The sequence below is a fragment of the Rhea pennata genome, chromosome 5 (genome assembly GCF_028389875.1).
Source record: "Rhea pennata isolate bPtePen1 chromosome 5, bPtePen1.pri, whole genome shotgun sequence".
Classification (NCBI taxonomy): Eukaryota; Metazoa; Chordata; class Aves; order Rheiformes; family Rheidae; genus Rhea; species Rhea pennata.
The window spans coordinates 20,564,124-20,589,557 of NC_084667.1; the positions used below are offsets into that span (position 1 = coordinate 20,564,124).

The 25,434-nt window shown below is 38.9% G+C and overlaps 1 protein-coding gene across 1 annotated transcript in view; it reads right to left on the reverse strand.

Annotated features, from left to right (window-relative positions):
- HSD17B12 (hydroxysteroid 17-beta dehydrogenase 12) overlaps positions 1–25,434 on the reverse strand; it is an 86,604-nt gene that overhangs the window by 39,123 nt on the left and 22,047 nt on the right. The window contains 2 exon segments of the mRNA XM_062576396.1: positions 10,136–10,211; positions 13,854–13,900. Coding sequence (XP_062432380.1) covers positions 10,136–10,211; positions 13,854–13,900 — 123 coding nt within the window.

A 25,434-nucleotide genomic window follows, 5' to 3' on the forward strand; every position in this document is an offset into this window, starting at 1 on the left:
TTATTCTATGATGGAAAGGGTATGTCTGGATGCAATATGAAATTAGTTCCCAGGTAGCACCCTGCAGAACACTACTTAAGGAAGACAGACTGATGGCACTGACAACCATGAGCCATGGCAAGCAGGCAGAAATGAAACGAAGCTCGCAGGAATGAGGTAGCAGAGAGCTAAACATAGAAGGGTAGAGAAAGGATAACTCAGCAGCAGAAAGCACACCAATAGCATCTTGAGCAACAGGTGAACAGACAAAAAAAAATACCAAATTTCTCATCTATAAAATGGCTAGTTGCAACCTTACTAGATGAAAGAAAAGCTACATCCATGTTTAATTAAATCCAGAGGCCAGACAGAGGCCAACTTTCAGAAAACTGACCCAGTCTCTTGCTATGCAAGTGAAACACTAATCTAAGTGATCAAGCAACCTAGGGCAACCTTTGCTACTGAAAGACACTCAGGCACAAAATGGTGCCACATACCTGGAGCCCCAAGATGCATCAAGTTATAATAATAAAGGTAGAAACTACAGTGAGCTACATCCTAATGAAGACTACAGGAGAATAGGAAAGTGGATAAAACTAAACATTTTCAGATTTTTTTTAATAGAAACTTTCAAGTATTCAAAGTATCAACAGCCCTGAACTGAAGTCTTGATTAACATGCTAAATGCTGAGGAAATTAAGTTTTCATACACAAAAGGTGGTTTCCTCCCACTCTCAGAGGAGAAGCCTGGTATAGGTAGATGCAAATTCAAGATGACCAGGCTGCTGGTCAAGAGAAGCAGCATAGTTCACTGGACAGAAATGTCCAACATCAGTCTTAATGGGGATCTATCCCCACCCCCCCCCCCAAAAAAAAACAAAAAATAAAAACAAACAAAAAAACTTGCTTCCAGAGAAACTGAAAGACAACTACTCTGAACAAAATAAGGTTAGTACTTGCACTGTCAAAGTAGTCAGCTAGAACAGCTTGAATTTTTACTGAGTATGTTGAAACAAATCCACTCAGCTTCACAGCAAAGAGGTTGAGGATCGATCATGAGATCCACCATGTAAGTGGCCATTGGGAATGGTGCAAGCTCAGGAAAAGTACATTAAGAACACTAACTAGAACTGAAGCAATTCATCCATTTACATTCAGAGCCTGATGGGAATACTGTCACCACAAGCAGTGACAGAAGTAGAAGAAATATAGCTTTCCCACCTTCAACACAGCGGAAGGGAACATTTGGTTAAGTAAACGTAAGGATCTAACTACATCCACAAATAAAGACCTCATCTTTTCAACAGCACTGCAGTGGAAAGACTCACTCTAGCCCAGTATCCAGGCTCTAGAAATTGTAATATGATTTCTAAACTTAAAATAAACTGGAAGAAGCTGGAGAGATAAAAGCAAAACCTGAAAAACTCCTGCTTTTGAGTATAGTATCACTGAATCTACAGGACAGTTATGAAGAATTTAATAATAAATGGTGGTTGCAAATAGCTCTGCAAACTTTCTTTTTTTATTAAAAAAGAAGAGCCATCCATTTTGGAAATATGCCCAATTTGGGACTTTAAGAGGTTAGAGAAGTAGTACATTGAATGACTTGTATCCACAGAATTCATTTTCCAGAAGCACCAAAGACTGGTATGATGGATGACAAGTATAACGCTGATGGCAGATTGTTACTACACTCATGTTATTCATCCATATAGAGGTATCTTAGGTGGGTATAATCAGCTGGGCATTACAAGAACCAGCTTTTCTGATCACTTTGTAAAGAGCTAAGAGTACAAGAAATTAGCTTTCCCTTACAGCACAATAGAGACTGACTGTTAATTAAGGATCCAAGCTAATCAAAGTCCAAGATATTCAGAAAGATACGTAAAATGAGATACAAAAGTCAGTCACAGCAAGATAAAGAAGTACTAGAGAGCTGTACTGACACCTGTCTGAAAATAAGAGCAGAAACCTTGAAGAACTTGTAACATTCTTCAGGAATCATATCAGAATGGCACAAGCAGCGGAACAGATAGAGAAAAGCTCATCCAGAGCAAAGCCTCTGGAATCTCTCACCACATGTGTTTTGCTTACACTTCAATTACCACGTCCACAGAGAGAAAAGCCACACGCCTAAAAGGTTGGCCTTTGAGAAGAGGCTAGATTTTTAGCTCTATCAGTCCTTTTCCTGAATGCCTGGGTGCTGCTTTTCATTCCTGTGAAAGCAGAAACAAGACACCAGGGGTCCAGAAAGTAGGACAGAAGTAAGGGAGCGTCAGTGCTGAACCTCTGAGGGATGCCAAGCAACAGAGACCCTGTGCAGGAGAAAGCGAGTACTCAGAAGGGGAGTACATACACGGCAACAGGTTTGTTGGTTTTTTTGTTAGGACACCTAAGTTGCAGACATCTGAATAAGACACTGAAGCAGAGTACTGGTGACCTAAGGAATAAACAAAAATTGAAGTAAGTTGTAGCTGATAGAAAGTTCAGTTGGTGCTCATTTTTTGTTGCTACAGGGCTCCATGTAGGAGTGTCAGAGTGGATCAGTTTCAGCCTAGCATAATGATTGCATGCCTGTCTACAATTTAACAGAATTTCTTATATTAACATAAAATTTCTAAAAGCATGTGTGCATGTATACACTTGGTCAAGCACTACAGAACAGCTCAGGTTTCATTTCATACTATTACACACAAGGAATTTCCTAGCAATGTTGCATGTACTACACCAGCTGCTCATAACTTTATATATATACAGTTTACAAAAATAGTGAGTAGTTCAAAAATTAATCATGTAAGACTAGTACAGAAAAAAAATGCCAGAGCTCATTTGAAGTGTTAGTATTCTGTTAAAGAGCTTTAACTTTCAGAATACACACATACATGAGTGTGTGTATATACATCATGTATCAGAAGAATCAATCAATAAACCCATTCACCCAAATATGCTCAATATTGTAAGCTTTCCTAGATTAAACTTGTTCTAATTACAAAGCTAACTAAAAATACAAAATCAAGCAACCCATAAAAACAGCTGCACATGCAAGCAGCTGGGGGGGCAGGAAGCCATGAACAGTCAAATCACAATGTTTTCAAACATCAGCATTATTTCAGCTGATCAACACAAGATTATTTTATGTAATAGAGAGTACCACGAGTTTGAATTCCTCTTCTCTGGTTTCCTTGCCTTTATTTTCAGCTGCCATTCCAAAACTTTACCTTCATTGCTGCTACCAGATATTACGTAGCATGAAGAAAGCTTTTTAGTTATATTAAGTCATTTTAGGGAGGACACATGGATTAGAAATAATGATTTCCAACACTTTCTCTGACCTTTAATTTCCTTTAGCATCATTATTTTTTGATTGTGAAAATATGTATACAAATATAAGCCAGAATTTTTAAGTGTTTTTTGCAAGTGAAAGACTAAATTCCCTGCTTCCCATTGTTAGAATTAATAGTAACAAACAAAATTTTTCAGGTTTTTTTTTCAGATTATCAGAGTAAATCACAGAATGCAATGCAGAATTACTTAAGAATGACGTACTTAAAACGTCTCATACCTATACTCTCAAATCATTTTAAAGACATTTAAGTCAGCCACTCCATATAAGGTAAAATGAAAAATAAAATTTAAAAAAGCTTCTTTGCTATTCAGCATTATTTGTTAGGTCCCCAACAGCTTCACCTGGACTTGGCATCCCTAGAAATGGTTTCTCTTGTAGTTAAAGGACTGGCATTCAAAGGCTTAATTTTCAGTGTTCTCCAAAGTGTAACTTGCAGGGAAGAGATACAGTTAAATCAGTCAAACCATTGCCTAAGATATACATAGTAGTACAGCCTGAGTGAACAGTGGAAGTGTTGCACATGCTTAAGAGTTACATAGCAAACATGCTTATGTTAGCTGCACCATTTCTTAAATTTAGTATTTTTCACATTCATAGATTTTTAAAAGAATCTATAGTGAAAACTGGATCAACTGAATTTCCTTTTTCTATGAAGAACTACTAACCAGTATTAATAACTTTCTTCACCTGAAAACATAAGTGATTATCAAAGTCTATTGTGGATTTTAAGCTTTCTGACAGAGTAAAAAGGGTTTGGTATAATAAAACTTAGCTTGCTAGAAGATGACAAGAGGCTAAAATATACATACGCAAAATGAAACATGGAATTGCAGAAGTCCTAGAAGGAAGACAGCACTATCTAGATCATTCACTCCTTTCCTTGTGCTAGAGGCTGCTCCCTGCAGAGCCTCCTGAAGGGCCTAATTTTAAGTCTACCAGTTTCCACCAACTGCCTTAAACTAGATTTGCAAAGCAGACTTTCACTCTGAAAACAGTAAACTGTTTTACATGAGGAATGAATACTGTGCTTTTTGGTGAAAGTGATAAGCAATACCTTACAGCTTTGTGTTAATACAAAGTGCTCTGATCACCTGGAGAGGAGTACAACAGCCCTTATTTTTGGCATTCAAAAGCATATGTTGCAGATAGGGTTTTTAGAAACTTAGTAGCTATTTCTGCTATGTATTACAGAAATTAAGCCTATTCTCCCCACTCAACTATAACCGAGTAGCAGCAAAGTGACCCAAACTTTCCCAAGGACTAATGTCTAGTTCTTCAGTCTGGGTTTCAGACATACTGAACAAGTCATCCACCCCATTGATCCAATTACCTAGTGTGACAAACATTAAGACTCAAACCTACAGGACACAGTGTAGAAAGTGATACTTCTGAAAAAATATACACTCAGAATAGAAACCCAAAGCACCTAATTCATACTTAACTAATCTTTAAATATTTTCTTTTTCTGGAATTCATGGGCCTACAACTATCAACAAAACATGCTAAATTGATAAATACCTGTCTTGGACAGAGGGGTCATAGTAAGCACACTTCCAACTCAGTCTCATCATGTGTAAAAAAGCACCATCTATCAGAAGTTGTCAGATCAGTGCCTAATAACTGCTCTAGTATGTGGTCGATACCATCCAAGAAAAATTAATGGGAACTCTTCACTTCATCCAAGGGAAATTAAGTCATGAAGATGAAAGGCTTATTTTGAATCAAAGATCCTGATGCTACAACTTTAGGTGAAGGGTGACTTCAATGCATCAAAACAAATCCAAAATATTTGAAGCCATTTTGTCAAGTCCAAGAAATACAGGGGGATTTAAAGTATATCAAGCTCTACCTGGCTTAGATGATGGAAGGCTGCAGACACATTAATTTACCTTGAAATAGATCACAAAAGGTCAAAATAGCTGCCAGATATAGTCAGTCTTCAAGTTAAGCTCAGAAAAGTGAACCCTGTCATTTCTGCGTAAGAAAAGCAAGATGATGATATCCTGTTCCTCACTGGGTTTGCCCACATTACCACCTCTTTCTTCTGTTAAATTCATATAGTTCTACCCAGTGCCTCTGAGATGCCAGGAAGATTTACATCACCTTCCTTGGAGAGGTGGAGGGGAGAGAATGTGACTGGCAGGACAGAAATCCAGTGGCAAAGTACTCCAACGTAGATGTAGCAGAGCTACAGTCTGGAAAAAACTTATGCAGAGGATAGATTTGCCATAATGGGTCATTGGACATTTGTATCAGTAGAAAACAGTAACAGCTCAGGCAGAAGCAAAGTATCAGCATCAAGTCTGCTTCAAAACACTATCAGGAATTTTGTCACAGAGAAAGAAAAAGGCAATAGGATCCATCTGCCCAGCAAATGGGGAAGGAATGCTTCTGGTTTGGCACCACACCCCATTGCTTTTGTGTATACTAGCGTTCACGTCAAACAGTAGTGAGAACATGATAGGTAAAGTCCAAATATGACAACCATCACTTTATGGTGTAGCTGAAAGCCTTAGGAATCCAGAGCAGTTCAGGATGAAACTAATCATGAAGTGACTTTAGGAATACTACAAACTGAGCTCAGTCACTTATTTGAAGCAGGTAGTCAGGTAGCACAATTTTATATTTTAAGAAAAAGCTATTTTAGAGAGATGTAGCAGAAGCCAAAAAAGTTAATTCTAGAAATCAGTAACTTATGGTACAAAACCAAAGCTCTGGACATTAATTCTTAAAGGACAGACCTAATGTGTCCCAGTCAGACCATTTGTGAGAGTACACTGGAAAAATCTTGAATTCTTTAGCCCAAACATAATGGCTCTGGAGCTAATACTATCATCTGGGTCTGTGAAATACTAACACCCACCCATGTGAAAGAACCAAAAGGGGGTTATTTATTTTAAATCAAGTATTGAATTATGTAGTAGCTGACTAGTTCAAAACTTCCTGTGCTGCATTTACCGCAGAACACTACTAACCTGCAAATGACTGTCTTCTCTTGCCTCCTCACAGCTCATGCACAACTACCCACCTGTCCAGCAAGGCTCCGAGTAAGAACATACACAGACACCAAATCCTTCTTTTGGCAGTTTCCCTACAGGAAAATTCTTCAAAATGTTTTCCCTGCTTGACTGTTTTTCACTACATTCGTGATGCTTCTGCCCTCAAGAGATGAGTTTCTACAGCTCAGTTCTTCAAAAGACTACTCTCAACATACTTATTAGCACCAGCACAGTAACTGAAGCTTTTTTGCTTGCAAACCCAAGACTCTTAAACCATCCTCTACTACTGAGCACCTTAGGAACTCTAGCACCATATTAATTATGAAATACAGCAAATTAGGGAAGCCATAATTTAGGAAGCTCTAGATGCATATTAGAATAAAATCTGCTACAGTCACATTACACAGCATTCAAAGGATTGTATCTATTCACAGATGGTAAGTTCATTTATCTGAGTCTTCATAAACCTGCAAGTGTCCAATTATGTAGTAAACAGACTTTTTTTAAAAGGTGCTAGAACACTGATGTATTGTGAACTAAAGTGGACCAAACAGCGTGAATCTAGTAAATCAGTATTAGCACATAAAACCTTGATTAGAAGATCAAACTTGTTTCCACAGAAACTTATCTAGCTCCATGCAAAAGTGGACTACATCCACTTAAAAGAAAATTCAAAATTTTGTCTTCTTCATTCTGTGACCTAAGTCCTATTTCTTAGGGAACAGAAAGCAGCATTTTCTTTCTGTGGCAAATCCTACAGCACTTAAATATTCTACAGACAATCAGCTGCACAACATCCTTGTAAAACACTTACCAAGGTTTCTTGTTAAGCTTTTAACTACTTGTATTTACATCCACTAATTCTGGTTGCTCAAACTGAGCCACATGTTCAGAATATCTGGTTTTCTTGTCAACGGCGGTATATTCAGGGTAGATTGTGCACCCACAAATCACACCCATGTCAGCTGGCATTCAACACTCGGAGAGATTTACACTATCAGTACTTCCCTATGATGGCAGTTATGCCACTTACATTTTATATACAGTTACCACTTCTAACAAACATTCTAGGAGCACAAGATAGGATTCTTCTGAACAGAGTGAATGAACCTGATTATCAAGTATCCTCTCACTATTCATGAGAGCATCTATACCTTCACCAATAGCAGAGGATTCCTGTCAGTGAAAGTGAAGAAGGAACAGAAAACCTAAATGGCTCTCACAACTCAAAGAACTGGAATTACTCAGAGTTAAATAGCCATTCTTCCATAAAGCGATTAACAGTCATTGCCTGAGATGAGCAAGCTCAGGTCTATTTTAAGAACAATTGTACGAGCACCACAAAAAAAGACTTTAAAGCTACCTTAGAAGCCTCCAACAGAAATACCTAAGTTACAGCGTTAGCTCCAAACAATCACCCCAACTTAGATACAGCAACACTCGGACAGACTGCAGAGACCACATGGGCCTGAATACAAGAAACAATTCTGCCCAGCTAAAACCTAGAAGGAGCTGAAAGCAAAACTCAAGAGTTGCTCCATTATGCAGACTACTCTAACCCTTCAGCATATGTCACAGTGAACAAGGTATACATTTCAGTAGCTCAGTGTTGTTAAAAGAATGTACTAAATATATATATATATATATATATATATATATATATATATATATATATATATATATATATATATAGTATGAGTCATTTCATTTTACTCAGTAGAAAGAACAACTTAGGAAAGAAAATAGAAATGTCTAGATGAAGCTTAACAGGAATTATGTACTAGAGGTTACTTTTGGGGGGGGGGGGCGGTGGTGTTTGTTTTGTAAACTGAAACACTCTTCCAGCAGCCATCTTTTAAGTGCTGAAAGCTCAAAGCAGTAGATTGATCTGCCTTGTCAGCATTGTGCTCAAGTCCCAGGGAGGAGAAGATTTCTAGTCTGGTACAGAAAGGGTTAGGACCACTTTCAGGAAAGTTGTCATTTCAGGCCATAAGAAAGTGTTTGATTTGAGAACAAGATATTTGTAGATACTTCCATCAGTTACAATTTTACTTAAGACATCTCTATGCTGTAATAAGAAATGTGACTGAATATGCCTACATACATAGTAAGTTACCATAGAGTTACTGTAGTTCACCAAAAAGACCATGTTGCTGCAACTTCATTATGTATTTGCAAGAAGCTTCAGTATTTACTCAGGTTACTAGCATAGTGATGCCTATACTGCTGCCGTGCTGACTAGATTAAAGCATCACAGGTATGTCCAGACATACTGCAATGGTATCTTCAATTCTGTGTCAGCATGTTAATGAGCAAGGTAATATTACTTCAAAATTAGCTGAAGGTAGAAGGGCTTAATACCATCTCTGCTCAAGAAGGATGTTCTATACATATAGAGGCAGAAAGGACGAGATTTTTCTGTCTGGACAACAGTTTTGTATGCCATAAACTATACTACATCGCACTCCCCCACCCCCAAAAAAATCCCCATTGAAATTGGACACAATGGCATTTCAGCCAATCAAGAGAAGCATATGACCTTTTCCAGCAAGAGGTAAGCAAGTTGAGCTCCCTGAGTCTGCATTTTAATCATCATTATGTGAGCTAAAAAGCACATCACAACTTATCCTATGATAGTTTGAGGTTTTGACTTCCAGATCGTACTTTAAAGTACATGTCACTAACAAATAGCTGCAAAGTCAAGCCAAAACAATAGTTATGATCTCAAGGAGAGCAGCTCATACAATTATCTGTATTAGGAACACAAACTATTTTACATAAGTCTAAGCAAGACAAGGGAGGATAATAGAAAAGTATAATCTTGAAGGTTCATTTTCCCAGTATCATTATGCAGAGAAACCTGCTTTATAGTACATGGCTCCCACTTCTGCTGATCACAAACTCTACACACAAGACTACATGTCTCACTTTATCTTGACATACTTTGTGTAAACTAATAACCTCACATTAAATCTGCTTAAATAAAAGAGACAAATTCATGTGTGTTATGGTTGTCGCCTATTCTGGTTGGAATACCATCTATCAGCATGAGACATGAGAAATCTCTTTTCCCTAACTGACCCTGTACAAATACCCATTTTACATTTGTGCTTTGAATACTTAAGTTACTCCTTTATTTTTGCATATAATCATTTACTACAAGCTCAAAGAAAAGCAATCCCAAATACAAATTCTTAAAATACACTAACTCATTCCCTATATTCCTACAGTTATCTACTCTGTCACCTCAGGAGAATTCACAACTGATCTTCAAGTAGCTTATCCACATAAAACAACAAAAAAGAGGGCAAGGGGGGAGGAGAGGGCTGACCCACACAATTTGTATGCTTGGTGATACAACAAATAACAAAGAACATGCTTTGAACAACTTTGAGTTCCAAAGAAACCACCCTTCTTGTTCAAGTCCAAGAATCAAACTTGCTGGAAGCTGAGACAGTATTCAGAGCAAATAACTACACGTTTCCTTCTTTATTACATTTTTAGAAACCTGTTATTGGGATAGCTGGTATTTTGGTCTGATATGGTAGGCTGTTCTTATTTAAGAATCCACCAGTTTCAGAATTTTGTATTTCAAAATTAAACCCTATTTGTTCTCAGAAATTAGATAAGGACACCCATAAAATTGATTGGCAAGACCTTCTTCTAATATGTCGGTTACATTTGCACTGTCCACAAGACCACATTTTTAAAACTCAAGTTGTACATATTAGCACATATGAAATCCATAGCAATTACATTCATTCAAATATAAGCATACATACAAAATTTAGGGAAGAAGGTTTCAACTCACTTATTTCACTGGCAACCTGGTCTAGTTTTTCTTTTGACCTGCTGATTAAAACCACCTTCATTCCACGTCTTGCTAACTGAAAGAGAACAGAACAAGAGACACAAGGACAGGCATAAATAACAGCTTCCAAGTTAGCATTAAAGGAATTCCTAACTTGTCAAACATTATAACAGGCGATAACCAGCAGGTCTGAAAAATTACAGTTTGAAAGAGATATGTAGGGAAAAACTAGGACAAGCACTTGCATGCTACTTCTTACTTGATTCCCTTCACATTAAATACATTATCTTAGCCACACTTACAAAAAAGAAAGCAAACAGCAGATTTTACCAAACTTTCAAAATATAATGCTGCAGGTCAGAGTAAAGAAGTTATTACCCATAATTAAGTTCAAATTGTCCAGTTAAGATATCTATTGTCACTCAAACAGCTGTGTTACACAGTCAACCCAGCACTCAAGACTTCTCCTTCGGCAGTTTATTCAGGAATGATTCAGGCTCCACCTTTACTTTCTACTAATTGTGGGTTAAAAGGTTAATTTCCTCATGCAGTTCTTTTAGAGAAGCTATCTGTATAACCTAAGCTGTCATCACAGCATATCCTGGTCCAAACTAGACCTACCTCTGCAGATTTGTAACATGATCTAACAATCCAATTTAACAGTGTCTACAGAAAGACAGCTAGGTATCTGAATTACTCAGCAATGGAAACAAACAATCTTTGTGACTGTTTTAAGTGCTTGTTCCAGTGAAAAGTAAAAAGAATACATCCACTTGACACCCACAGTGTGTAGTAACATTGCCCTTCAGACATTTAATACTTGCATACAAAAAATGGGGATGTTAACTCACTGTTCCAATGAAACTCATTCACAGCCTTAGGAAGCAGACAGGATTGCATCTCAAAGGACATCTAAAAAACCTACAGTACCGGAACTATCCTGAAGTGTCTGAATCTCACCTACCTTTCTAATAGAAGTTATTCAAACCAAGAAAGATTCTTTCACAGAAAAGCACGATGAATTTCTGTCACTAGAGATCAAAGGTCGTATGTCCTATAAGGGCCATATCACAAGGTTTGCATTCCACTGGCACAGGTGATACCTAAGCATATCACACTAGATCTCTCATGAGCTTAAATGAGATTTGATGAAACTGAAGATACCTGCAACAAGAATTAACTACTACCAAGTTCAAGCTTACAGGTAACCTAAACTATTACTAATACTATTATCTAGTATTATGAGGATGAACATACTACTCATCTTCAGGTAAGCATCTAGCTCACTTCAAGTTAATCTTTTCCCTTACTGAAAGAAATTTTCTTCATAGATGGAGAGTATCTAACATCCCAGTTGGTGATTTATTTCAGTTAAAAGAGGATAAGAAAGATCATGGTTAAACTTCAATATACCTTGCACAGCAGCAGACTTGGTCTTTAGAAGGGAAAGAGAGGAGAAGAGGAAGAAGGACTTAACATAGATAGCCCTCTCCCATTCCACGGGATCAAGAAGGCTAAGGCATAAAGTCTACCTGAAAGTATCTCTATTTGTAACACCAAAGACAACCTGATAATAATCTCTTCACAAGTCTTTAATATCTGAGATGGTCCCACCAGCATGTTCAGCAATCCCAGTAGAAAAGATTACTGTCAAGAAAATGGTGTATCTCATACCTGAGTCTCAGAGACAGGCTGCTTACTAGCAAAAAAAAAAACAAAAAAAAAAAAACCAAAAAAAAAGTGTTGAACCAACTATGTAATCAGTCTTCACTGCATATAATTGACTGACACAGGAGGCCCCATGGGGCAGAAAAGCCCTGAAGATGCTCTTTAGGGGTAGATGTTATAAACTGTTGACATGCAGTTTGCTTTCTTTCAGCAATCAGAAGCTTTGTGGTCTGATTGTTTAAGTGGGTACTTCACCTTTAGAGAAAAGCATCCAACTACATACTGTCTCAAAAACAAAGAAAGTAAAGTCATGTCAGTGCATGCAGTTAGTGGACCCTCACTCATATTTAGAAGGCCTTCACCACAGGAAGAACCTTGGCAGAAACTGATGTTACATTCACAATGAAAGAATGCACTGTAGGAAATGCATCTAAAGTCTGGAATAGAAACAAACTTGCCAGAGGAATTTAAATACAGAGCACACAAACGTAAACATGATCAAAAAGGAAAGTAACCCACTATAGCAGAGCATTACCAGGGAATCTATGAACAAGTAGTATTCTTTCATTGCTTATCAATGACCATGTCAAACTTTTGAACAGGAGACTGCATTTCTCACTTACCTCCTTCTCCCTGGAAGAGTTTATCTGCATGATTACAATCACAGCCATGAGTGCCCGAATAGCTGTACGTCAGTGTCATTTATAATACTCTGAAGGGAATCCCTAGTAGAAAGTTGAGACTCTGCTAACAGTCTTGTGAACACATCCCCAGAGTTAACAGAAAGATTTTTCTTCTTTTTTTTAAAAAAAAAGAAGTCTTTCCAGTTATTCCATGACCCTGCATTTGCACTTGACTTCAAATTCTTCATCCAACTAAACTGTCAAGGGATAAAAGTGTGTTTTATTCTGTAGCCTGAGAATAGGTATTTGTACCCCTTAGGGTGCTTATTTCTTGGTGCCTACAGCAACTACTGGCAGAGAAGCCGAAAGAGTTAGTATTTTCCAGCCAGACCTCATACTTATGATCAGCTTTTCTAATATGCTATACAGGGGTCTGCCAGCAGCACATAGTTGTGTTCTGAGGCAGCCTCTTTCTCAGAGGCACCAGCAAGCTGTAGGCTGTGTCTACACAATCTAACACAGAAAGTCTAGGTTACATTACATGGTAGGTTCAGGAAAGAAGGGGAAAAAAGAACCCCACACACCTCTGCACACCAGAAATCTTGATCTGCAGAGAAACCAATCTCTCATGATGGTGAGGGGGTGTCTTCAACATTAGAGGCCTTCCTCCCAATAGTACTATGCTCTGGGCAGAGAGACCTCATTCTACTTGCTCTAGGCAGTGATTTAAGTCTTGCATAATTTTCTTCAGTGCCATGTAACTGGGATATTTGGCATGTACAACAAGCTGTCAGCTCCACACAAGAATCAGGTGCTCTTGACATCAAGCTTATTTACCCCCACTGCCACTCCCCCCCCCCTTCCTTATGTCAATCCAGTGGCACAAGATGCTATTTTCTACATAGCACAAGGGACAGGGGGAGGTCCCTGCAGGGTTAAAGCAGAAATCCAAAGACAGACAACTCTTGAGAGGCTAATCTCCCTGTGGTCTCTGCAGAACCAAGAAGTCCAGAAAAAGGGACTCTCTCACCATTGATCTCTTCACATAATCATACCGTTGTTTCAGAGAACACCAGAAATGATCAGAACTAATGTTGGAGCTGGAAGTTATTTTTGCTGTAAACTTGTCATGATGTTCCCTAGGCTTATAGGTAAAGCATTCCATACTAACAGGCATTTTCTGTCTCAAGCAATGTATTCACAAAGCAAAGTTAAAACTAAAAGGACTAGGTGAAGGCTGAAGAGAGAAGTCAAAGGAAACAAAAAGGGATATGCTCTTGGCTGGTCACCTGCAGAGAGACAAGGCAAGGGATCTCATTCTTCACATGTTCACATCTATGTTGAGATAAGGTGAGAGGGTATGGCCTGATACTTTACAGAGCTCAATCAAGGATCCAGGTACAGTCCTGAGTAATAAGAATTCTTACCTCTTCTGCATAGGCTTTTCCAATCCCATCAGTAGCTCCTGTGACCACTGAAAAAGAAAAGACATACACATTAGCTGCTTCACTGAAATAGCTGCTCATTAATAGGCTATGAAGGAATCCAAGCCAGACAAGAGACTCTCTAGAATGGGTGTGTAAATTCCAATTTCACTAAAAGCTCCTAGAGCGCTCACTAAAACCTTCCCATATGTAAGAAAGCAGAAGAGAAGGAATTAGGAGCTTATTTAATTGTTACTTGAAGAGAGAGCTTTAGCCCCTCTTCTCACACCAGTTTTCTAACCCACTATGCTTCTTCAAAAGCTTTGTAGGCTAAGAGGGACTTCTAAAGTCATTTATCTGAAAAAGCTCAGTTATTACTATTAAAATGGCTCTTAACTTAGCTTTAAATATGTAGTAAAATAAGCCAATAATTATCCAATAAAATAAATGTTTTAGAACAGGGCAAAGGTCTCAAACTAGAAGGCTGTTTAACTACTTTCCAGTAGTTTCCAGATCCCTCTGTAACCACTGTACCTACCAGCAGCAAGTATAGCTTGCTCACAGTACAGCCATCAGTACGAAGCCAGGCTTCTAAAACTTAATCTTTTTTCACCCGTGGATGAATGGGATCTGTATCAAGCCTTAAATCTTTCCAGGATTCTTTATCATATGCTGAGGAACAAGTGACTCAACATGCCACTAATTTGACAGATTATTCCAGGGCTCTCACCACACCAGTAGCTGATCATCTCAGTTTGCTCACTGAAGAGCAATCCCTCTGTCCAGAATCTGCTTCTCCAACTACCTTCTACACGCAGGTACATTCAGCACCACTCCTGTTCTCTTCTCTTCCATCGAATCCAGTTTCTACACTTCCAACAGCCTTACTCATTTATCTCTCTACTCATTCATCTGTCTCTGCAAGCAGCTACAGAGCATACCAGATTTTTCTGCTATTTGCCCTCACAGTCACATTGCGCCCCACTGCTTACCTCTGCACCTAGACATACTTTAAATAATTGGACTTATTCAATGTTTTGGAAAACTGAACCAGGAGGAGTATTGCTACAGTGCTCAGGGCAAGTTTTATCTCAGTGACATTGCACAGCTGACTGAGGTGTCATTCAGCCCTGAGACTCAGCAACAGCCTCCCTTTTGGGCACCAGAAGGAGACATGTTTGCAGATGATTTGATTAGTTATTGCTTGCAGATCACCCATAACAGTTGGCAATTAAGCAGCAGACAGAATCCTTTTGTTTGACTAGTAACAGCTAGGAAATGCTTTGAGGTAACCATTTCAGTTTCTATGCCTGCTAGCTAGAAATAAGTGGACATCACTGTACGTGGTGAGGCTGCCAGTGATGGTCCTATTCTGGGTTGAATACTGGTCAGACAACAGTAAAATAACATGTTAAGGATGAGAAATCTGTGTGTTGCCCCCGACTGAAGCTAGATTTACAGTTGACCATATATGTGGGTAGATATAAACTTTGAAATTGAGGAATGAGTGTGTATCTGCAAGACATCATAGCTCCAATCTGGCAAGGATATGCATGGTAAAGTTTGACATCTCTCATAAAAAAGCTGATATCCTTGCTGCAGGTATGTCTGTCAAGTACATAAAATAAGTTTTGTAAAAAAAAAAAATCGCCAACTGTACTGTAGAATACTAACACATTGCATACATGTGATACTACAGCAAGTAAACTAGACGCTGCATTGTTAACCCTAGTGATTTAGAAAGCCATGTGCCCGTGTTGCACAGTTTTTGCTAGTTGCTATCCAACAGTTAGGGAAGTGTGAGCAACAGTTTTGCTATAAAATCAAACGCATAGTTAGAAAGATCAAGGTCCAAGTGATCTTGGGCAAGAAATCAAGACTACATTCATAGATGCCCTCCTGCCAGACTTGTATCAATGCTGCTATCTATCTAGCCAAAGGGCATTAGTCCTGCAAGATGGTGCCATCCCTTTAGCTCAAGGACTAACAAGCTTCAAAAAAAATAAACAAAAGCGAAGAGAAGAGAAAACATGTACCAATGCCATTCCCTGTCCTGCTGACACAACAATTGGGCATATTCTAAGATGACCTAATCTGGAAAAAAATTCAGCTTCAGCGACTCTTAGAAGCAGGTTATTTCCCTTATCCAAATCAGTGAGGTATCTAAAGAATATATTCCATCTAAAGCTTAGAGATTTTTTCACCTCCTTCCAACTCAAAAATTCAACAGCTTTATTCTCAGATAACCAGCTCAGAACTTTTAGCAGCCTTGCTCAGAAGTTGTTATTGTTTTGTCTTCCAACACTGCTAGTTATTTGGTTTCTAGCAACTGTAGCTTAGAGTGTATGCTCCTTAAGGCAGGGACTTAGAAAAGCATCTGCAGCACTTCATAAAGGCTTAGCAGAGTGCAAGTTCAATTTCAATCAAGGGTATTTACCTGATTTATTGAAGCCATCGCTTAGTTAAACTGTAATAGAATTGGTTGAAGCATGAGATTTAAGCAGCTGAAGATTAGGGATTTCAAACTAAAGTATGAGTAACAGGACATTTCCTCCCTTTTTAGGCCCTACTTCAAAGTAAGAGCCTGCCATCTACAGACTAAAGTACCCTTCAGAACAGAATTTCAGAAATTTAAACTAGTCTGCTATAGAGATACAGACGTGATAAAAAGCATTATAAAATCCCATTAGCAAGAAAAAAGTGCTTGAGCTACCTTTCCATAAAAGCACACCTAGCTGATATGCACTGTTCTGCTTCTGCTGCAGGTAAAGACATACACATCAAAATAAACATACATTTCCCCCCCACACATGCACAGCAGTAGGGAATAACTACAGATTTAACAACATTTTTTTGCCTCTTCTCCAAAGGCACTAATACCATCATTTTATTGGTGACTCCCTCCAATCTGAGGAGGATAGCATTGGTCCAGCTCTGTGCTCCCGCACCACTTTGAAGAGCACACACAGAACAAGGGCTGCTTTACAATACTGTAACCAAGAAAAAAGCTGTTTTGAGGGCCACATGTCTCTTCCTAAGCCCTTTCAAGAGAAGGAAATTAGCTCAGCTCTCATTGATTATACAAATGAATTTCCCTTTCTAAATCCCACTGTCAAGCCCATGAATGGCTGCACTGGTGCAGAGGCAATCAGGTCAACACCAAAGGACTGTGATCAGAAACGTGCCCAAATACCATCCAATCCTTCCTCTGACCAACAGGACCCAGATCAGCCAGGAAGCTGCTCCTACTTCTAAGACCCTAATGCATGTTTTTGGGGGTCAGGACAGCTCCCCAGAGGCACTTTCCATGAGAATGTGATCATCCGACAGCATGCTCAAATCTTTCATCCCTCATTTAAGGGCAGGATGGAAATAATAGAAATCACTTCAAGACTTGTTTCTCCCTCTCCAAAATCATCTTTGCTTTAATACAGGCAAGGTTGAAACCACTAACGAACAAATCCTAGTAGGGAATCCATCACGGGATTCTTCAGTCAATATGAATTTCAACAATTCATCTAGTTCAGGCAGCTTGCATAAGGCCAACACAGCTTTGCAGTTATTGTTGTAATTAAAAACTGTAAATAGTTGTAAGTTTAAGTAAGTAAAAAGTTTTCATTGAAAGTTGTATTAACTTAGTTGAATTACAAAACTGACTGTCTCTACCACTTGCATGATTTGTATCTTAAGTAATTATATTCGGGACTTGAAAATGTATAGAGTATCTGCAAATCATTTGTACTTTTAACATTTACGTCAAGCATACATCAAGTAATGGGTATAATACTTGTACCTAAGTACCCTCTGTTCTTAAAATAAGGAAAAGCAGCTGGTACAAAAGGTAACTGATCCGAACAATTTCACGAAGTCAAGAATACCACCTTATCTCCTTCCGCATCTGGAAGTGGATTACTGAAAACGCACATGCTACAGGAAAAGGGTGGGCAAGAAAAAACAGTTTTGGTACAACTTATGCATTAGCAAGACAGTTGTACTTTTCACATTGATTACACTCATTTCTAGTTTCCATTTTGGAGCTGAGTGTCACAATTTTAACCACTGCTCATATACAGAAGCTGTGCCAGTTTAAGTTTTAACAATCACACTGATGTGCTGGAGTTAAGTTTAAGCATGGACTGGGTTTTTGAACTCCGTTTCTTCTACAGGCTGTCTTCCAATGAAGAAGTTGCAAGCAAAATGGTTTTAGCAGAGTTCAGAAGTCCAAGCAAGTAGAGCAAGAATAAGCTATTATCTGTACAAGAAAGTTACACCAGTTCATAACTGTAATGATGCACATTTACTCAGTAGTCTAACTGTAGTTGCTTCCTGTTTCAGCCATCTGTTGTCTCCTGAAGAGAGACAAGAATGCCCAGGAAGTCTGTTTATGAACCAATTGAAAAGTTGTTTGAAATGGGAGCTTGTATCAAAGCACTGGCTGACTTTTAGGCAATGAAGACATCCACTTTCCCCAAATTTCAGGGCTGCAGATAGAGATGAAGAAAAATAAGGAAAGGTATCCAGTAACACAGTATCCTCTGAAAATAGCTTACTCATAATACACTAAAACATACAGCAGCGTAGGGCTCAAGATTCTCTAGCATCAAGTTATCACCAGCCAAAGTTCAGCAAATGAAACTTTATACAGACTATTTCACAAAGGAATTAGACTGCAACCTGAACAAATTCCCATGCCAAGCCATACTGAGACTACCATATGCTTAAGTGTGGAACTTGCACATGCAGAACTAACATCTTCCCTCAATCCTGAGAAATTTGCACAGAAACCTCTATTCAAAGAGAGGGAATCTGCATGAACCGGCCCTTGCAAGCACACTGCACCAAAGGGGCATCTCTCTCTCTCCTACATAACGATGCCTTCTTGATTGGATTAGACTGGTACAGTCACTGTTACAATGGGTCACAGCTGGTGTATGGTTTTAGCCTTTAGTAACAGCTTTCATTTCACTTGTGTATGAGTAGTCTTATTCTGCATACCCCTTCCAACTGACCCTACACTGATCAAAACAGAGGGCAAGAGGGGCAAAAAAAGTGATCAAATACCTAAATCATTGCACAGGTTAGTCACTAATACACACCACCTAAGTGACTTAAAACTTGCCAAAGCTTTTGATAAAACTTATAATATACAAATGAGCAAAGAGGAACTTTCAGTATCAAGGTCTTCAAACAAAGCAAGCTACATGTGGTGTCATCTACTCACCCCGCTAATGGAGGTTATCCCATTTGCAGGCTGTAGTAAATTGAAATTTCTAATAAGGCAAAGAAAATTGTTTATATACCAGATTCCATGCAAGAAGTTTTCTTTATCTATAGTACTACTGATTAGTAGAGCATTTTGAACAAATTAAGGATTCTTCTTCAACACCAAGGCGTCTTCTGAGCCCAGAAATTAACTATACTCGTGCAATCCGGAGTATCCAGAAACACCACATTTTAAAGGCACAACTAAGCGACAGCAGTGCAGATTCTGAAGGTAAGCACATTTAAGACAAAAGTACCAGACAATCTCTCCAAATATTTCCTGTCCAAAGAACTCACTCAACTTCAGTCCCAGCTCTCATTCTCCCGATGCCACCGCCTCAAGCACTCAGTCTGCCCACCTTGTCAATCAGTATTCACTGCCCCCTCTGCAAGACGATAGGGAGAGAAGATGATGACACAGGCAGCACATTAAAAAAAAAGAGAGAGAAAAAAAAGAAAAGAAAAACACTCACATACAGATTTTCTCTGGTATTCAATAGTTTTGTATTTTACCACTGTCAATTTTAATGGCAGTGGGAAACACGCGCAAAGATATGGCTAGTCACACTGGAACATGGTTTCAAGACAGTTTTACAATAAACATAACAGGTGTATTCGTTTATATCATATCAAGATGAAGCTACCTATTTCATCAGAACTAATAACTGAAAGATAACCCAAGTTATCAACTTCAGTTCTCTGCCAAAAACTATTCATTTCATAGTCATTAGCCATGCAGGAGTCAGAACAATTACTCCATGTTCACACTACCCGACAAAAACCATGCAGATTTATGAACTGCGATCTCCAATTATAGAAAATGTCACAGGAAAAAAAATTTAGAAAAAGACCAGGAGCTTTGCATGAACTCTAGTTCTTTGCAACAGCAGGAAGTTTACTGATTTATTCTACAGAGGGAACTGCAACAGCCCAGTCAACCAGTCTAACCCAGTAAGAGAAAAAATTGCTCTTCACCTTCAACTCTCATGATTTAGTTTCGATCACGTGAGCAAGATACCTCGTAAGAAACCTAAGTGTGTATCACAATGGCACTTGGAGCACTGCTTGTCATGCCTAGCATCTCAGAGGAGAGGAACTAGAGTTTTTGTTGCTAAGCAGACAGCATATTTACTATATGCTTTTGCAAGTGGCTAATTCATGCCCTAAAACATAGGGTTAAGTACATTATGGCAAAAGCAGAACAGTTTCCACATCTCCTTTGAACCACCATTGCATATATGCACTATCAATTGCACAAGAACTCAGATTACCAATTTACATTTCTAATTATCTTTATCACATCATGCAATCACTTCCATGAGTCAAGATCTCCACTTTAGGACAACAATATCTTTGTCCTAAAGATTGTCCCAGAATTTTACTTCCTATATGGTTAAAAACCACTTTCTAACTCCCATTTTGAGTTTACTCAAACATCTTTGAACCATTACAACCTCTTTAATTCAACATACAAATACACAGGAATTAACTGTAGTCTCTGTTACTGTACCGGTTACCAACAGATGCAACTAGGTGGTTCCTTAGCCCCCAGTACCATCTAGCCACTTTGCTTCCTATCGCTTCACATAGCCCACTTCACAGCTCATCACATGTGACATATATGGTAGTCATAAGCATTTGTATCATCGCCTATCTGGAACAGTACTCAAAGTAGCCCTTGACAAATTCAGGGTACAAAGTAATGAACTCAGTGGTCAGTGAGCTGCCTAGCGCCTGTGCTAAAGGGGAACAGCTTTTCCGTTATTAAAAATAAGTCACAAGCAAAACCTACAAAACCGGCCAGTGACAGTGGTTTACAAGATGATCAACATGCCCAACAGTACAGGCTTCCAGGGACCACGAGAGCAGGCTCTCCTCCAGAGGGCTTACAAGCAGGTGAGTATGTGAATGCTGCCAATGGCACCTACATCCTCCTCCAGCAACCTCAGCGCATGGCCAAAGGCACACAGGACGAGGCAGCGCCAAAGGGTGCAGGGAACAAACCCTGCGCTCCCATTTTCTTTCTGCTTATAACAAGTAACAGCCACTGCCCTCTCAAGTAAGAGGTCACCTGAAAAACATCCTCCACCTCTTCAGAAGCATACTAGACAAACACTGCAGTTTAAGAAAAGCAAGAAGTTAACAAACAAAAGCTCAAAGGCAGTTCGGTTAGCAAAGGAAGCGGATTTTCGGGGCCTAGAACAGTTTTTATCTGCTTCCTATCCACCCAGGGCATCTTAAAACAAAAGCAAAGAATGGTGCAGTAAAGCACGAGGCATGCGTGCAGAAATCTCCTCGTCTCACGACTGGAGCAAGGACCAGTGTTGATTCAGGGTGAGTGAGCAACAGCGAGCATACAGAATTCCTCTGCAGCGCTGCAAAGCAATCATGCTAGAACAAGATTATAGATTCGTGACTCCCCAATTCAAGGTTAGACTACAGTGAAGACAAAGCTTACAGAGATCAAGCCCGCCTTCAGACACAAACTAAGGTTTTCTACAGTGAAATAAGCTTTTGCGATGTCTAATGGAGATAAGGCATGGAATACTCTTATCCGTATTGTGACTGGCAAACGGCACCACTCTCCTCTCACTGCTCACTTTGACTACTTGCACAATGAAGCTAACAACCATTATGTATGAGTCCTACTAGTCTTCCAGAACTGCACATTTGTTCAGTTTAGCCATTTTCCTGTTTTCATTTAAGTATGGGGTTTTTTTTTTAGGCAATCCTTCAAAGTATTGCAGATGCACTCATGCACGTCATCACCTAGGAAAGAACTCAGACCCCTAATTATCTTATTCCGTGTATAAAGAGGGGGCTCCCGCAATAACTGCACTCCTCCAGCCAAAAAAATATTAGGCTAACAAATTGATCTCATGGAGGCATGCTCCTCTACAGTCCCAATTCCTTGGCAGGTATTCACATTTGTTTTCAAAATGGCCACTGCAGATTTACTCTTGCAGCTGTATCTCCCATTCACACAAAAGAGCAGTCCCTGTCCTGTAAGACAGCATCCAGATAGGAATGGGCTCCTGTCATGTCACTGCACAATTCCCAGCTGCAGCAACTTTTAGCATAAAAAATAAACCAAGAAGCTGGTGTGTCTTTTTAAAGCAGTATAGCTCAGACTTCATAGAATAGCTAACCTTAGCATAAGTTTAAATACAATACATAAATAACTAAAGTCTCAAGATTCTTCTGCTACAGAACACGAAAGCTATACTAAGAATATGACAGCTCTTGGGGAAAACAAGAGCTGGCAAGGGCAAAAAAAGACTATCCCTCCTTGGCATCAAGTAGTACTTCATTTATTACAGATTTATATAAATCACTGGCACTTGACCAATACTAAGCTTTTAAATTACCTACAGCCAACAAAAGTACTTTAGTCTGTGCTGGTTAAAAATATTCTACTTTTTGTCCTCAGCTTGCTAGGAACGGCTATTTTTAGTAAGAGCCCAATCAACCTTATCAAAATCAAGCATCAAAAATAGACTGGAGAAACACTGGAAGCAAACACTATTTTTAGCTGCTCTGTCTATTCCCTGCCATTACCCACCAAATCCTGACTGCACAGACCATGCACGAGTGCTTAGTTATTCTAGGCAGATCCTCGTCGTGACCCTTTTTTTCCCTGAACACCTGAATGCAGAAAACACTCGATTGATTAAAGATTAATACAGCCGCAAACCGTGACAGCTGCCTTTCGTCTGAGTGCTTTTGGGGAGGGGGAGAATATGGAATGACAGAGAGCTTGCATCAGTATTCCTCTTGGGGATCTATTACATAGAAAGAAAATTGCTATTTCAATTCCCCTTTGTTGCTAAAAATAGCAGCCCCAATTGATTCAAGCAAACAGGGCACCGGCTTAGCAATGCCAAATTTAGAAACCACTGAAGTCCCAAAGAGTGAACACTAACGCAGTCTAACACATGCCAGCTCATATTTAACGAAGAACAAAGAAGATAAGCATGCCGGCTGCAAGTTAATAAGATAGCAGTAACTCCCTGCATTTTTATTAAATAAAAACAGAGAACTTGGTGGAAAAATATGACAAACTTCACTTCTACTCCCAGTTTAATTTACTTAATTAGGAAGTCTTATCAGAAAGATCTGTACTTTGTCTGAAATCCTAGAAATTCTGTACATTTCTTCTGTACAAAGGTTTCTTTCTGCATACAGGAGCTAACACCTAACGGTCAGGCTTCGAAAAGACAGGCTACAGAAAGGTGTTCAATTGCCAGAATCAAACGTTTACTCAGTAACAGCTTGTGTCTAGGAGCTGGAATTGCGGGTAGAATATTCTATAAATATTGCAGCACTGACAAATTTCCATTTCACCTAGAAGTACAGCAAGAAAGATTTTTGGGTAGTGCACCCTGAAGATTCCCCTAGACTTTAGAGCTAGAAGCAATCTAGAAATCTCAGACACCATAGAGAAGGGTCCATGAAGTCATAGTCATTGATAACGCAGTATCGGTCTCAACCATTTCTAAGCATGGTCTCCCAGTTCTATGGTTGCCTTCTTTTAGGCGCATTAAACACAAATCTTCATCAATAAATTATTTTTCAAACACATTAGCAGCATGTTAACATTGACAGGACTGTTGGAGCAGGTAAACATTAACAGAAAGTCTGTTTTAACCGAGTTAAGCCTATGCAAAAAACTCCATCTTGCATACAGTAAGACACTATCACGTAAGAGTTACTGGATATTATTACTGTTAGGCAAGAACACCTTCATTTGTTTTTCACTGTGAAGTAAGTGACAGATGCTCACTATCACATCAAGCATTCAGATTACCATCTTGGAGTCATCATCTTTTAGAGGCAGGAAAAAAAAAATCAAGCAATGAGATTTTGAATATCTGACAGCCCAGGACTGGAGCCATCTGAAGGTTTTTAGTGCATTTGCCACTGGGACACAAGTATAAATTTCTTTTCTGAGGAGTAGAAGAGCCTCTAGGTTTGAAGCCTGTATAACTGAAATCAGGCTCTAAATAAGAAGTCACCAAAAGTTTGAGATTTTTTTTTCTTTTACTATGTATTCATAACAGGCAGGAAAATAAAGTCAAGTAAGTGACACAACAGCAAAAAACATCTGAGAATAGAAGAGGATAACAAATGATCTTGGCAAGCCACAGGCATATTGATTTGAACTCAAAGCTATGCAAGTTCTTAGAACAAATTTAAGGCAAATTATAATCAGAAGCATAGAAAAAAGTGGAGAATGAGATAAAAAAATACAACACTAGATTCATTTTTATCAAAAGGCAGTCTGTGCCAAACTCTTAAAAAGTGTCATCAGTTTAGACAGAAGTGATGCTCTAGACTAACAAGAAAAGAAAATCATTTTATATTATGACCATAAGAAACTGCTAGTGTGAAGGTGACTCGAATTGAACATAAGAATCTTAAAATATCATAAGGAACTAGCTGGGGAGGAGTCTATAACGACACATACCAAAAAAGGAAGTTTAGCAGGATGAAGACAAATTGTTAGACAATTTGCTCCTTAGAGGCTGACCTTTGCACAAGCCCTGTTCAATACTTTTGTGGGTGACCAAGAGCACCTAACTATGAGAATGCTTTATGAAATTCACGGGCAATCCACAAACTAAAAAGAACTGTAGAGTACTGAAGAGCTAGATGATTTTATAGACCATGGTAATAAAAACAGAGTATCATGCAATAGTACCAGATGTCAAGTCATGCACTTGGGACTAACTCTGCTTAGAGTTGAGGTGACAGTTGTAAAGCAATGGAAGCAAGGTACCTGGGGTGCAGTGGTTGAACATAAAATGGATTGTAAACTGCCATTCTGATGCAGCTACAAAGACAACTTACATAACCATACTGCATCCTCTGAGGTGTTTTCCACAGTAAGAAAAAGCAATAATACATTTTCTTAAGTAATTGGAATAGGAACAGTTGCAAACAGAGGCTACTAAGATGATTAGGAAATACCTAGTTTGGGGGATAAGAATAAAAAGGTTTGTCTGCTCTTCATAAACCTCACAAAGAAGGAGAGGTTCAGGTTAACACAGGGTAGTAAATAAGCTGACTAGAAATCAGAATGTTTCAAAGGAGAAAAGTTCCATAACTGACTTTAAGGAGCCTGGTAAGGACAAGGAACCTAAGCTACTGAAGGAGCTTCAAGATCCAGAGACGAATGCAGGACCAGAAGGGGTAACCCAGGAAACAAAACAGAGAACTTGCAGCATGAGTCTGCATTCCTTGTTAGTCCTTCTGATGGGTCAGAAGGAAAATGGGAAACTGAAGACAAGCCTAACTGCAGTCTATTGATTGCTTTTGATAT